This window comes from Seriola dumerili, unplaced genomic scaffold, assembly GCF_002260705.1.
Source record: "Seriola dumerili isolate Sdu_G_001 unplaced genomic scaffold, Sdu_1.0 BDQW01000226.1, whole genome shotgun sequence".
In the NCBI taxonomy this organism is placed as follows: Eukaryota; Metazoa; Chordata; class Actinopteri; order Carangiformes; family Carangidae; genus Seriola; species Seriola dumerili.
Window position 1 is genome coordinate 5423168 of NW_019174481.1, and position 15987 is coordinate 5439154.

The 15987-nt window shown below is 38.6% G+C and overlaps 2 protein-coding genes across 2 annotated transcripts; one reads left to right on the plus strand and one right to left on the minus strand.

Moving 5' to 3' along the window:
- Positions 1-677: 677 nt before the first annotated feature.
- On the minus strand, positions 678-6796 carry LOC111228841 (calcium-binding mitochondrial carrier protein SCaMC-1-like). Its single transcript, XM_022754928.1, has 10 exons — positions 6191-6796; positions 5896-6022; positions 5688-5775; positions 5404-5515; positions 4168-4326; positions 3911-4063; positions 3291-3398; positions 2950-3117; positions 2652-2802; positions 678-2187 (listed from the first exon to the last, which is right to left on the minus strand). Exons 1-10 carry the CDS (start codon positions 6368-6370, stop codon positions 2006-2008), a joined length of 1428 nt encoding a protein of 475 aa, XP_022610649.1. The 5' UTR covers positions 6371-6796; the 3' UTR covers positions 678-2005.
- A 1014-nt stretch (positions 6797-7810) lies between these two features.
- Positions 7811-15820, plus strand: LOC111228842 (protein FAM102B-like). Its single transcript, XM_022754929.1, has 11 exons — positions 7811-8080; positions 9373-9493; positions 9793-9822; positions 10372-10488; positions 10967-11013; positions 12398-12501; positions 12880-12975; positions 13067-13274; positions 13418-13554; positions 14231-14294; positions 14568-15820. Exons 1-11 carry the CDS (start codon positions 7935-7937, stop codon positions 14608-14610), a joined length of 1113 nt encoding a protein of 370 aa, XP_022610650.1. The 5' UTR covers positions 7811-7934; the 3' UTR covers positions 14611-15820.
- The last annotated feature ends 167 nt before the right edge of the window (positions 15821-15987 follow it).

Sequence of the window (15987 nt, forward strand, 5' to 3'; positions counted from 1 at the left end):
TTATATTAATATAATATTGGTATAATAATATGAATATAAATATTCATCTTAATGTTCTTAATGTCGATCAACAAATTCAAATTTGTTATAATTTGTAAGTGGAGTGGATATTTGTCTCCATAGGATAAATTCTGGGTTAAACTCTGCAGTTATTGTTTTGAGTGCCTGTTGCGACATCAGTAGACTGACCTTACTATGATCCTCCTCCTGGAGGATAGTATCTTATTAAGGCATAGATTTCTCTCTGTTACTATAAATCAGACATACATGGTATTTGTTATGTCTTTATGCTGTGCAAAATTACCTTCCAGATTTATATGCTCAACCGCATTGATTTATTAGGTTAACTGACCTAATTAATTATTTTTGTCCCATTTATTCTGTGCTTAAAGAATCATTGAATAATGAATGAAATCAAATTCATCATTTGAGATTAATATAATAATGTAAAAACCACATAACATACATCTTCTTCTGACTCAGCATTCTATCTGCTTTCTCACAACAATTTCTCTGTCATCTATTGTTGCCCATATTTTTTATTAGCCCTGCTTGTATAGGCTACATTTTGTTGAGCTACATAGTGGGATACAAATTAATAAGTCTAATACTTCAACACTAATATACTGAAGGACAAAAAGGTTAAAGGTCCAAAATAATATTATGATCTGGTTTATTTAAATTTTACTGAAACACACCAATGCCATTGAATTTGTTCCACATGGTCTGTCTTTATTAACCACTAGGTGGAGCTGTTAACTCATCTCAATAATCTTCAAGCCAGTGATCTCCACTCCGAGGGGCTGAACTTCACATGACTGAACCATTGTTTTCAAGTAAGCTTCCCACAAAAAAACACATTAAACTACTGTGTGAAGTTTCCACACTTCCAGGTTAACGGGTATTAAATCAAGTGTTTTAGTTTTAGTTCTTTAAAATCCACATTAACATAACTTATAATGAAGACAATAGGCTGATTGTCATCTTCCCACCACTTGGGTGTGTGTGTGTGTGTTCAGGGATAGGAGGCTTGAAGTGACGCAAGACAAAAACATGCTTCTTACAAGCTTTTCAGTCTAAGAATTAAGTATTACTGTTTTTTTTGTTTTTTAAATGTTATCATGTTGCATGGTAGAAACCATTATTAAAACCCATAAATAATCATAACTACAAAAAGATGTATGAATATATATATATGTACACTACAGACATACAGCATACCTATATATAGTAAAAAAAAAACATCTGCTGATGTCAGAAAGTTCACATGAAGTGGCTGTAAGGCACATTTAAATGATCATGAGATAACACACAGAATGTGGAATTAGTGATTTTCATATTGCACAAGAGGTGTGTCTGTGTCATGCACACAGTATTCCAGTGTTAACACGTATTGGTTTTTCAGGGCCAGTTATTTTTTTGTCTGGAGCTGATGTCACTCTATGGCGGATCTTTACAACTTAGAAAAAGTGTTATAATAACCCTTAACAGTGGATTTATACACTTAAACTGGCATAATGTAATTTTCCTCATTCTGTGTTAAAATAAGACATTAAGTCTGCTGTGAGAAAGTGTTTTCTTTGTGAACAAAGAACAGTATGTGCCACTGAGCTACCATTTTGGTTGATCACAGTTTTAAAAGAATACCAGTAGGATAGACTAAACAACTGTTGTGTATTATAATTTCTATTTTTATGCATGTTTTATGTGCAGTACTGTGTTTGTGTCAAGTATGGTTTTAGAGAGTTTATAAACTTGAGGATTGTGTTATGTGTAACAGCGGGATAAAAATTAAAGCATGCTCACCACAAATGATAAATGCTTCAGCTACTGACAGACAACCCTTATTGGGATACATGCAGTTTTCCATCCACTGAACTCCTGTGCCAGATGGTGGACGTCATGCTTGTATGTTTGATGTCCACCTGTCTTCTTGGAGTTATTGCAGACATTTTCAAGTCTGACAAATACAGTAAATGTTCTTTTTTTTTAATTGCTTACACCATCAATTGGAGATTCCTAAGCCAGTCTTCATGTACTCGTAAACCACGTAGCTAATGCTGACAGCAGGAATGACTTTCATAAAGTTTGGCAGGATGCCGCGGTAGAGTCCAAAAAACCCATCTTTGGCTACAATCTTCTTCATTAGAGAACTCATGGAGGGCTGGTCTGATGCATCCAGAGACGCTGCAAAGAAACACTCAGTTAGGGAGGCAGTGTTGTGTCCAAAAGCTCACTTTTTATTCCTGTGCTGTATGGAAGAGACAGCTATACTGAGCTGGTCTGCGCATTTCTTAAAATGTCTTATTATATCCAGATTTATCTGGATGTAGTGTTCACCTCTTAAAGAGACAGTTTAGTATTTATGCAATTATGATTTATCAGTTTGTGTGGACAATTTATTGTCCATACCTCACGCCAGAAAGTACTTTAAACTGTAATTTCATCTCAGGAAGTGAATTAAATGAGAGCGGTATGTCCTTCTCTAGTGAAGCCCACTTACATTATGTTAGCTCTAAAACAAGTATATGTTTATATAAAGTATCAGATACCTTTACAGAACTTTGTCTCCACATAAGCATCTTGCCTATAGTGAAAAATAGTCACGTAATTTTTGTGATCACTGTGATCAAACGTTAGATTTCTTTTACCTTGTGCCTGCATCCGTGTGCGTACAAGTGCGAGTGGATAGCTAGCCAGCTGGCCACAGGTACTGGAGATGGTCCCGCAGCCCAGCAACACCAGAACTCCAGGGTTAGCCGAGTCTTTGGCGTGGTACGACAACCAAGTGTTCTTTAGACTCTGGGACACGTCAGCATAACACAGAAATATATTTCTCTGATTAAATATAATGTATTCCTGCAGTACAAGATTAATTGGTTTATTGTGCATGTGAATGAGTTAATTTAACAAAGTGCACTCTGTTGTGAAATATCACAGACTGCATACCTCATAAACAGCGAGGTCTATTCCGGCATAGGGAATGATGCCCAGTAAGTTTGGAATGTAGCCCTTGTAGAAAGCTTTGACCCCCTCCTTCCTCAGGATCTTCTTGGCACAATCAAACACTCCTCCATACTGGCCGGTCTTTCTCAGAGTCAGTCGAGTTTTCAATACCTTAACAGTACAGAAGAAAATTAAATTGAGGCACTCTGCCTGTACAGATTCAGATGATTTGTGTGGTATTTTTGAGGTTTGTGGGAAAAACTCTTAAAGAGCTGGATTCATTTCATTTTAATGCATTCCATGAATGAGGCTGTGTGATGAAAGTGATGCAATAGTTGTTTTACCTCCATTGGGTAGATGGCTGTCTGCGCTGTGGCCCCAGCCATAGAACCAGCCATAAACCTCTTGTGCGTCTCAATCTTTTTTCCCTCTGATGATAACAACTTCTTATACTGCAACAAAAAACACATGGCAAGACTAGAATTACTCCCTCGCAGTTGTATGCCTCCGCCAACCAGCCAAATATGATCACAATCTCTCCTTCGTGAGTTACAGCATTGAATAATGGCCTGTGTTTTTGCAGAACATTATGATGTCACAGTGAAGCTGACCTTTGACCATTTGGATATAAAATGTCATTACTTTATCATTTTATCTTATTAGACAATTGTGTTAAACTGTGTCATAATTATCTCATGAATTCTTGAGTAATGGCCAAAAATGTGTTTTGTGCGCTCACAGTGACCTTCTCATCAGATCATCTTTGAGTCCAAGTGAATGCAGTCTTACAGATATCGCATTTACGAGAATGGGGGGTATGCAGACGGACGGACAGACAACCTGATAACATAATGCCTCCCTGGCTGATGCGTGGAGGCATAAAATTATATAACATACACATAAACATGTAATAAATAATATAAAATATGTAAAATTGCTTTGCTTTACAGAGACAGTCTCTTACTTGTTCATATGCCATAAATTTGATCGCTGTCTCAGGTGCAATCTTTAAAACATTGATTCCATTTCCTCTCCACAGTGACGTTAGACCTCCCTCTGTTATCATCAGTTTGAAGCCCCCTACCAGGCTTATCTTGTTGGTCTTAGAGGAGTGAACCTGCAGTAAAAAATGATCAAACATACAGGACATTTGCACATGCATCTATTAAAGGACAGGATACATTTGGCCTTCACATATTTATGTATAAAAATATATTTCACCTGCATGAAGACTTTCACCCTATCCAGAGGGGCGGTGCCGGTGCGAGAGACGGCCCCCGCCACTGCACCGGCAGAGAGCTGCTTCCACCAGCGGCCTGAGCTCTTCTCTTCTTCTGTGAACTCATCAGGGATTGCAAGGCTGTCACCTATGTCCAGCACCTAGTGAAGACAAGAGCACATGTACTCACCACTTAATGTTAAAATATATGGACACTGGTAGTGCTATAAACACATACAGTATACTCTGTTATATTAGAATTATTTTTGCCTTTGAGAATGTATCTCTCAGGAGTGTACATGTCACATAGAGTCTCTTTGTGTGGTTGACAATGTAACAAAAAAAAACAAACTTCACAAGCCAACTTAGCACTTCCCCTTTTGAGGTCTGTTTTCACATTGATGCAGCAACTGTTTTTTCAAAGTGGCCAACTTGTGTACTGAAGAGAGGAGAACATTTATAAAACCTTGGATGTAAGGTTTCAGCCAGAGGCCACAAACATTTTTCACTGTGCATTTGCTAACTTATGCAAAAATGCCACACTGTGAGGAAACAGCTAAAAACAAAAGGTGCTGTTTTTTTAAACAAACAAACAATGAAGACAAACAATGAGCTCCTTATCCTTTAGCTAGAAGTGCTTGTGAAATCATAATCACTGAGCTGACTGAACCCTCATCTCGCATGCTTTAGCTGTTTCAAATAAACATGTCCAATGTTTTTCCAAAAGCATAAAGGTGTCTGTGCCAAACGTGGTGCGGTGGCAATTTAGTGCAACGCTACAGGGAGACACAAGGGCTTTAGTTAAGTGTCCTGGGTTCGCTACTATGTCAAATATATGGTTTGAGAATGCAGTTCTGTCTCGTCTTGTTACCAAAGACACCGTACATGTGCAGTGCAGAGAGGATTTCCAAACATTCTGACACATTATCCATCAAGAGACGACCTGTTTGGCTCGTGTCGGAGCAAAACTCTTTTGCAGCACATGTAACAAACCAGTCAGTGACATCTTTATTTGCACGAGGAGGTAGAGGAGCAAGCTGAGTGAAGCAGAGTAGTCCTGTGACTTGATTATCGTGGACAGTCTAGTCTCTCAAAGCTACTGCCAAAATTTTGACTGCAGAGAAAATCCATAATATCTAACACGAGGACTAGACTGCACGTGATTTATTCCACTGCAGTTTCCATTGTGTGTGTCCACAGAATGTATATGGGAGTGTTTGTGTGTATGTGTCCTATACCGAGGAGTGTTTCCAGTAGCGTATGATCTCTTCCAGGTTGTGGCCAGGGTATAACAGGAAGTGTTCTCTCCACTCATTCCAGTCCACCATCATGGTGCCATCAATGTCCATACTAAGGAAACACAGAGAAAACTCTTAACCTATGAACTGGTGGCTTATGTTGCATTATACTGTATTGATAATAACCGTGATCCGGATGACAGCCTCAGAATCACACACAGGAAATATTTTTGGTCAAACTGTACATAGAAACATGTTACAATGAGTGGAAGTGGAGGTCAAACCTCTGTAAGATTTTCAGGGCATCCTCTCTGCTCAAATCCATGCCCAGCTCGGCAAGGGTCTGCTGGATCTCTGAGGCATCAATGCGCCCTAATACAACATAAAAACCTCTATTGTAATATGCACCAGGATAAACAGTGGACATGTGGTTTTGTAAGCATTCACTGTTCGTGCGAGAACAAGCTGCAAAACACTTCACTCATTACTTACCATCGTCGTTTATGTCCAGACTCTTAAATGTCAGCCATAGCTTCTTCTCGTGCTCCTTCAGATATCTGGTGAACTCCTTGAAGTCCAGACTCCCATCTTTGTTCTGGTCACCAGACGACACGATTTTCTGCAGAAAAGAGATATCAAATCTAGTGGTTCATTTGCCTCCATGAGACACACACACACACACACACACACACACACACACACACAGATAATCATACTGCTGAGGAATTTCATGCAAAACGAGTAGGCCAAGATCTGTAACTCCTTCCCATGGCCCCTGACATTTTACCTGTGCAGCGCCCTGCCTGAATATGCCCATCGCCTTGAGGCCCGCTCGCAATTCAGCGACATCCACCTTCCCATCCTTATTGGTATCGAGTCTTTCAAACAGGTCCTGGTATGACCTCTCACTGTCGGCATCCCAGCACCGGGCGTTTGATAGTAAAGCCGCACGTAACGTCTGATACATTGTAGGGCTAATGTGCAAGCAGAGTGCGGTCAGGATATGCGATTATTACTGCATGCTGATAATCATTCATAGGGCCTGTTGAGATCCCGATATGAGCCCGTTGTTCGCGATGAAAAGAGCGAGCTTCGAGTGACTTTAATGTGCAGACGGTCCCGTGCAGAGGTGAGATCCGTGGAGTTTCAGGGCAACTGCAGTAACCGAGGGCGGAGCAATGAGGCGACGTAGCTTACTCGATGTTTTCTACGGAAAAGCAGGAAAGATGGTAAAATAGAAAAGTGGTGAAATAAACAACCCCTCGATCAACCACTGACATAATCCGTCTTCTGCGTCTAGTAGTGATGTTTACTATTTGTTACTCTGCGCTTAATCCGTGTGATATGTGGAGATGCATTATAGAGGAAATTTAATCTCTTCATCTAGAAGGACGTGTCGTTTGAAAACCGTAGCATAGTATTTCCTACAAGGCGATAACGCTGGTGATCGTTAGAGGGCGGCGTTTCATCGCATAAAGGCTGGTGCATGCAAGAAAAAGAGTGAGGGCTCCTCAACAATCCACCAAACCTTCAACAAAATGATAGATATTTCATTTTAATTTTACTGGTAAATTTGTGTCTCTGATTCTCTAGAGGTGTTTAGTTTATTATTATTATTATTATTATTATTATTATTATTGTTGTTGTTGTTGTTGTTGTTGTTGTTGTTGTTGTTATCTTTGAAAGGGCCCATTCTGTACAATGGGCCTTTTGCTATTTTAGGCACATTTTTCTGATAATTCTTCTGTACTTTTGAGTAAACAACTGATTACAAAATTTTCACTTGTAATCGGGTATTCTTACAGTGTGGCATTGCTGCTTTAAAAAGGGAACGATTACTTCTTCCACCTCTACCACCACATAGTTAAGATATTCAGAAACATAAACTGTATTATAACAGGTTATAACATGTTACGGAGAATTACAGTTTTGACACAAAAAAGAAAAAAGTATAAAAACATTAAAATGAAACTATGAAAGCTGAGGTGACTATAGCTCTATATCCTTATATTTGTGAAATTTGTGTAAGTATGGTTTGCTTTTTATGAATAATTTAACAGTTTTTCAGTGATATGCCTCTTTTGCATTTAATTTCTTGTTTTTGTCACATGCCTGCTAAATGATATTTTCCCACTTCTTTTTTGACTGCATTAACATTTTACTTTAGCTTTTGCTGGTTCCGGGAAAAGTAGTGTTTCTCCTGTCAGTGGGAGTTTTGAATGAGTTTCAGTCACGCTGTGAAACGTGAAGTGGACATCCCAACTATTATAAACGTGACGCCTGTAATTATCTTTTTTTCGTGCAGCTTCAGTGTCCAATCAAATCACAGAATTCCCCTTGCGTCATGAGTTATATTTTTCAGTGGGTGGGAAGGAGGAGATTTGAAGTTTGAATCGTGTCTGCCGAGTCCGACTACAGCAACACAGTAGCAGCCAGCAACAGCTGAGTGAGCACAGGTCCAGTGTACAGCTGTCTGACAGCTTCTCCACTTCAGCTGTGTCCCACACTGTCACCAACGTTTAGCAAACATCATGTCATTCATTCTTATGAAGAAGAAGAGATTTAAATTTAAAGTAGACTTCGACTTGGAGGAGCTGTCATCGGTTCCCTTCGTGAACGGAGTTTTATTCTGTAAAGTCAGACTCTTACATGGAGGCTTTGCCGAAGAGTCGACTCGGTAAGAATTTTTGCTATTTATAGAAGCAGTTCACTTGTTGGAACAAGCTAAAGTTAAATTTAAGTGAAACTTGTTTTGGGCAGTTTAAGGGCCCCCCCCCCCTCAGTTTTCTTTGCACAATGTTTAGCATTTCTTGTCTCGGCTTTGCTTCTTTTTTGACAGCGACAGTCTACAGCATTTAGACCAATGTGTAACTAGTTCATGTTAAGCTACACAACAGAAGCTAGCTATAAGCTAACCTATCTAACCTTTAAACGTAGTACTAACATAGTAGTACTAACTTATCTTGCCAACAGTCGAAGACTTGCTGCGGAGTGCAAGGACAGTACAACCCAGGGGCCGTGATTTAACCTGATTTTAAATGAGCCATTGACGCTAAATAGTTCAATGATATACACATATTTTTAAGAGGTGGCGATACGGCAGTCTTTTTTGTGTTAAACGATGTTTAACGTTACACAGTTTACCAAGCAGTTGCTAAGCAACACGTTCTGTAAATTAATGACTAGTTCAGTCAACAGTTGAATAATAATAATAGTTGGAGGCTGTTTAACAGATATTTCGACTATCGTTTATGTTTATGTTATCTATCTATTGCTCCTATTGTTTTGTTATAAACAAAAAACAGAATTTCCTTCCATTGCAAAGGAGCATACCATCTTAATTCCCTCGGGTCTATGATTATAACCGCTCGTAGCACTTAAATGAGTCACTCTGGAAAAAACGGACACAGGCACAGCTCATGTCAACCGCTAGTCCTCATTACTTTGCCATGGTAACTGTGTCCCTAAAAACTCTGGTGTAAACAGTGATCAGCATTGTCTACTGTGCATCCTGTATGTGCCTTGTGAAGTCAGCTTTACTAAAATACCACAAAATCACAAATCACTGCCTTCTTTTAATTAATAAGCCAAGTACAGCAAGAACACCCATCACAGAAGTTAGGCCATCCTTCACACATAAGTATTGCGCACATATAGGACCAGTTGGAATTAACAATTGTTTGTATAGGATATTACTTTAAATAACTTTGTATGAGATAACTTAAAGCCTCTAGGAAGATCATGAACTCACTTCACAGATCAAATTTAAAAAATATCACTCACTACATTCTTCTACATATTTTGAGTATAATTAGAAGCACGCAAAACCTCAGCTTTCACTACTCTTGATGATTCAGGAACACATCCTCTCTATTGTACATACTTAATGTCTGTTCTTTCAGTTTCCAGTATTCCTGTGTGTTTTGGTCTCTGTATGAACTAGTGCGTCTAAATGTGTTTCTCTCACAGGGAGCCTGTCCAAGCCAACTGTGTACACTGGAAGAAGAGATTCTCTTTTATGTGTAAGATGAGTGCCAATGTTGGGACAGGTGTACTAGACCCCTGTGTGTGCCGGGTGTCTGTGCGCAAGGTACAGGACATTTTCTCTGCTATCAAGCTCTGTTTTGTCGGTACAAAAATGCATTGTAGGTGTTTTCCATAGTAGAGTACAGGCAGTTAACTGAGACTCGAATGTGCTACGAAAATGTTTATGTTTATAAGATCAGAAACACTTTTAATTTGTAACCATATCATAGCTCCTAAGTGTGCTGTGCAGACAATGGTCACCCTGCAAGGACTCACAAATGTTTTAATGAAAATAGTTGTGTGTTATAGAAACAAACAAATGCAAATGCAACCTCATTTATTTTTGTGTTTTTGTCATTTTAGGAGTTGAAGGGTGGAAAAACGTTTGCAAAGGTAATACTTCTCTTCAAAAATCTGTAGTCTGTATCTTCTAATTGTTGTAAACATAGCAGCCTAAGTATCAGTGACCCATTAGAACAATCTTATCATGAAATTTATGTGATAACAGTCGGCCTTCAGTTGCCCTTAAAGGACGTTTCAGTGAGGTGAGTCAGTGTGCTAAGAATGTTTTATTTCTAGTTTCCGGCTTTGGTTACTGATTAAAAAAATCAGTAAAACAAAACCTACTCCATGTTAACCAATAACTTAGTAGTTATCTGATTTCTCATGTATTGAAGGTCCCATCTCAGACACCTGCAGTGTGTTTCCCTTAATCTGAACTGGGATGGATTTCTTTAAATGAATATTACTGTGTGTTTTATAACACCACATTATCATAGGATGATGCTTTGGCTTGACATTCTTAAGCACTTCAGCAGAGAAAACTGCACTGTTACTATTCAATACAGTTTAAATTAGAGTAGTAGGGAGTACAGAGTAAAATCTGTATTTAACCTTTAAGCTGACTGCTAAAGAGTTCAAACTGATTGCTCTTGTGTGCAGCTGGGCTTTGCTGACTTGAACTTGTCAGAGTTTGCTGGGTCTGGCAGCACTACACGACGGTGTCTCTTAGAGGGATATGACACAAAGAACACCAGACAGGACAACTCAATTCTCAAGGTATGTTGGTGAAGCAACACACAGCTCCAAAGTCCTCCTTTAAATAGTGTGGGAAATGCCCTTAGGCATCTCTAGCACAACACCAATGTTTTTGGTACAGTCCAATAATGTGTTTGTACATGATAAGCAAACTGCATATACTTGCAAAAGTGTGTAGCTCTAAAGCAAGTCACCAGTTCTTAATCATTCCATGGATAGAAAGCTGAATGTCCTGATAGTTGATGCAAGACATGCCTGAGCTTGTATCTATGAACTACCTGAGCCATGGAAACCATGGGAACAAATTTAAAATATGTAGATTCTTCCTCAGGCACAGAGCTACAAGCAGCTTACATTTCTCAAATCTTATTTTAAACTGTAGATAACAGAAACCCAGTGAAACCACACTTCACAGGAAAAGCAAACTTTTTTCTGCCTCACAGGTACAGTTGCTTGTCAGCCTAAAACTGGAAGTACTGTTCTTCTTTTTTTGTTACAGGTTGTCATCACCATGCAACTTATGTCTGGGGACCCCTGTTTTAAAACGTAAGAGCTCTTCTTGACCTTATTCATCATTTCTTTCATTCATCCTCATCAAGTCTAAGTATTTTAGTATTCAACTTGAAAATTGTAACTAAGGAAGTCATGACTTGTTTAATTTTATTCGACTGAAAACGTTATAGTTGTGGTTATGATGCAAGTGTTGTCTGCATGAGTAAAAGTCTGCACCTAACCACAGAGGAAAGTTTTTTCATCACATCCTGTCTGTCGCCAAACTGTAAACGCAATCTCCTACCCACACCCTAAGAGTTCAAAGTCATTTTGTATTATTTTGTAGCCGAGGCCTTATCACAGCCTTATCTGAGAGCTAATAACACCTTGCCCAGACATTAATCTGCCCAACCTGAGAAGTGACCAACAGTTCATATGTGCTCAGCTCTGCCCAAAGTCAAGAGTTGTATGTTGAGCAGTTTGTCACAAAGGACGTGATGTAATATCACGTGCAAAAGCAGTATTATGTGCAACAGTCAGCTTTCTTCAACCAACACAAGTCTTTCCCTGTATTCTTACATGTTTCTACCTCCTCCTTAGTGTAATAATACACACACTGCTGCCTAGGAGATGTCCAAAGTGTAAACTCAAGGATAGCCTAGTCATTCATCCCACGCAGTGTTACTCACTGTGTGTGGAGGATTGACATCAGAGCACAGCAGGAAGATGACGCTCAATTAATTTTTTTCACTGTCTGTCTGCTATTCTTTGTCTGCCTCTACGCCCTCATTCCTGTGTTTAACATAGACTCTCAGGAGCAGGGAAGTGGGGTTTTTCTTTGTTAATGTCTGCAAAAGCAGGAGCTGCTAAGAAATAATTGTCATTCTGTCAATACACTTATTCCTTATGCACTTATAACTAATGTATAACTTGACCAGAGACTGCTGGTTTTGTCTTTTGCTTGCTAATGTGTTTTAATACCAGCAGTTTAGTTATTACAAATAGTATAATTTAACATGTAAAGGTATGTTTGATGATTGCATTAGCATAAAACAATATTTAGTTGCAAGAGTTGTCTACTGTCTACTGTATTTGACAGTAGATTAAAGTCCATATGTGCAGAAACTTTATGTGATTATAGCATCTCTAAAATGATTTGGATGGCGTAAATCTTTGCCCATAGAACAATTGACAATCAGTGTGAACTGTTTTTCTAAAACCTTTTTTTTCCATCCCACAACTATGATTCACCAAAGTGAGAAATTGTTAATCTTACACATAGTGGCTATAATCAGATTAGAGTGAAATTTTAAGTGTCTATGTAAACATACCCGCTGTTGATAAAGCAGCTGATTGAGCTCTTTTTTAACAACACTTAGTACCACAAAGGCACCACTTTGCTTCTAAGTAACTTCACTGCCTCCTGTCTTGCCTACAGTCCTCCATCTACATCCATGACTCTGGGAATCCCACAGGCTGAAGCAGAGTGTCTCCTTGAGGACAGAAAGGGAGGGGTCATGCACATATCCCATTCACTCACCCGTATGTATATACATACTATTGCTTTGAAGAGTTCGCTCTTTCCTACAATAGATGACCTTTAAGTTTTCTCAGTTCTTAACAAACGCAAATATTTTGTGGTAGACAGTTTTGACAAGGTTCTACAAACTATTTGCCATGAGGTACCATTTAGTAGTGAACACTAATGTGTTAAAAATCCTCTGAATGAAAAGGCTCAGCATCAAAAGCATCATTATGAAACTAAAAGTTGATCCTCTGTAGTTTTACCATGAAGAACCCAGAGTGCCAGTGGATAACAGTTTTAATGTAGGTGTGTGTGCACTTTGTCCTAGAAAATGGTCATAACAAAACTTGAGATTTGTAGATTTCACCACTGAGTGACATATACCTTTTTTTCAGAGACTCAAGGGAAATCAGTATCAGTCCCAGAGGAGCTGGTAGTGTATGGTCACTCCAGAACATCCAGCTATGCAAGTCAGCAGTCAAAAATCTCAGGTATTAAACACAGAAATAGATACTTATCCCCCAAAAATTATTTTTACACCAATTACACAAATCATAAACATATTTTTCTTTTGTCCTGCAGGTTACAGCTCAAATCACTCCAGTTTAACAGATCTGAGCCATCGGCGGAGCGCGTCAGGAGGATCTGCCTCCACAGGCATTGGCAGCATCCTCGAATCCAGTGATCAACAGGTAGAGAGAGGAGAGAGGGAGAGCAGGTCCACTCCACCAGTCTCTGCAACCTGTCACCATGCACCTGAACACCCCTCTACCCCAGCCAGGGTTCCAAGGTAATATACTCAGTTACAAAAAGTCTAAAATTGACATACATAACTGTAGGTCTTTCCCCATTTTCTGACTTTAAAACTTTTCAATAAAAAAAAAGACTTGTTAATACTTGTAATATTTTACTGTGTTTCTGTTTCTTCTTTAGACATCCCGTTAAACAGAACTCAATGGAGAATCAGTTGAAGAGAGTCGATGCCACCAGGGTGGATGCTGATGACATAATAGAGAAAATCCTGCAGAGCCAGGATTTCAGCCACAGCTTCTTGGACTCCAGTGCAGAGGGTGTGTACGCTTAATCCGTAACTTTGTGCACTTATGGAGGCTGGCTTGGAAAGTTTCCTAACCTCCAGCTGATAGGATCAAATTACTTTGACGCGTTACAATATTACAACACAATGTCTCTTAATACTTCCTTGACATGATGAATGATGATGAGCTGTTTATGATAGCAAATCATAAATTGGACATCAATATGGACCATATTCACATACTTACCAACCTAAATGTTTAGGTTTATTTGATTAAGGACTACAGAAGGTATAATGTTTATCAGTTATATGAAAAACATAATAGTATTCATATAACTGCAGACCATGTGGCTTCCATGTTACAAACCCTAAAGATATGACCAGAGGATAGTTATTTTAAACATTGGAGACTCTCTCCCTCATCATTGAGACCAATGTTGCACACATTTTTTAGTTTCTAAGTGCGTCTTTTGATAGTGCTCTTCAACTATTAACTACCTCCCTGGATGTTCTTTCAAAGATGTAACGTTTATGTCTGCGTGGTTTGTTGTCAGCTGTCTCACCACCTTCCCTACAACATCCCCCAATCAATAGTCATTTATTTTTAGAAATCTGAGAAAGCAAGTGTGAGCCAGGCATTTTCAAAACCAACCATGTGAAATTTTAGCAGTGTCTTTATTTCTAATGTGTGTATGTGTGTGTTGCTGCAGAAGAGGGGCTCAGCTTGTTTGTTGGTCCTGGTGGGAGTACAGCTTTGGGAAGCCAGCACACAAGGTGGGTATGATTGTGTAATTGTGGATTGTGGGTACCACACATCAAGCATTTACAATAAATATAAATTAATTGCAAAAATAATAAGCTTGGATTCTAACAAATAATCTTTGACATGTCATCATTGTTTGAAATGAAAGATACTTTCAAATTCACAATATAGTTATAGTTTTGGACATGAAAGTGTTAGTTCTGTACTGTGATCTGGCCCCACAGCCAGATCAGATAACCACCCGCATTTCCTGTCATGTAACACACTGCGGCATTCTCTTTCAGGGTCGCAGCTGGAGCCTTTGAGCAGGTGGTGATCAAGCGCTAGGCTTTGGGAAGCAAATGTCTGACATAAAGAGTGCCATGTTACACTGATGCTGGGAACACAAGACTTGTTGTGAAGGTGCCATCAGAACTTGATCCCGCCTCACTCCAGGAGATTTAATTTCTCTAAAGCAATCCCTCTGCATCTGTCCTACAACCAGGAAGCCAGGAGAGCCCTCTAGTGTTCAAGAAGTGGAGTTGAAGGCTACGTTATTGGAACATTAAGATGACTGAAGTAACTGACTTACTGATATATTTGTTAGTCTTCTTGTGCTCTATAAAAATGTGAGACAAGAGATTAGAACTGTAATTCCTCTGTTCACACCTTTTTTGTCAAGGAGCTTAGGGTTTTTTCCCTGTTATTTAAAGAGTACATTCAAATATCCAACATAGTTTTACTTTGGTACAATTTAGTTTTTGTTTCACCATTTTACTATGTTAGTTTTATTTGTAAAAAAAAAAAAAAAAAAAAAGAGTGGGTTGTGATTGAATTATTGCATCTGACATCAGGTACAAAAATGTTTCACCTAAACCAGACTAAATACACTTTGTCAGACATAATGTCAAAAAATTTGAACCGTTGTTGTCCTCTTAAAAGCAGAGACATTGCTAATTAGATTCTGTGAGCAGAATGTTATGTAAGATGAGTATGACAGATTGTAACTTTTCACCTTCTCTCTGTGTGATAATTGATAATACGATAAGTGGCTGGACGGGCAGTGTCCGCCCCTGCAGTCTCATATATCTAAAATAGTAGAAAACTAACAGTGTGGAATTTATGTACACTGGTTACAGCACCATTGTGGATAAGTAGCTCGTCAAGATAAACACCTTCACCTGGTTGTGAGGGAGGATAACTGTATTTAAAATACCATGAAGTCTTTATGTTTTGTTCCTTTGTATGATATGTGTATATGATATATCTATTTTGTGTGTGTGTATGTGTGTGTGTGTGAGTGTGTGCATGTGTTGTCTGTAAAATCTAATTATTTTTACCACAGTTTTTGTAAATGTGCCAAACTTAGTAAACTGTATATTTGTTGTCACTTAAGATATCCTATCTGTAGTATGTAAGCTATGGCACATGTAATGAAAGTAAGCTGTGTAAAGCTCATGATGTTTTTAAGAGATATCTATATTTCATTTTTAAGATGCTGGATGTTGATGGTGTATTTATGGCCAAAACTTTTAATAAAAAGGACAGGCACTATGGATATGGAGAACTCCCAGCCACTTTTTGTGTTGCATCTCACTAGTCCTTTTGCAAAAATGGGTTTATGGGGGATAATTTTACCCAGTTATAAAATTTAAGTAAAAAAGAAAAAAGATTAAAAAAGGCAAATAAACTGTTATTATATTTTTTATTCTAGGTAATCATATC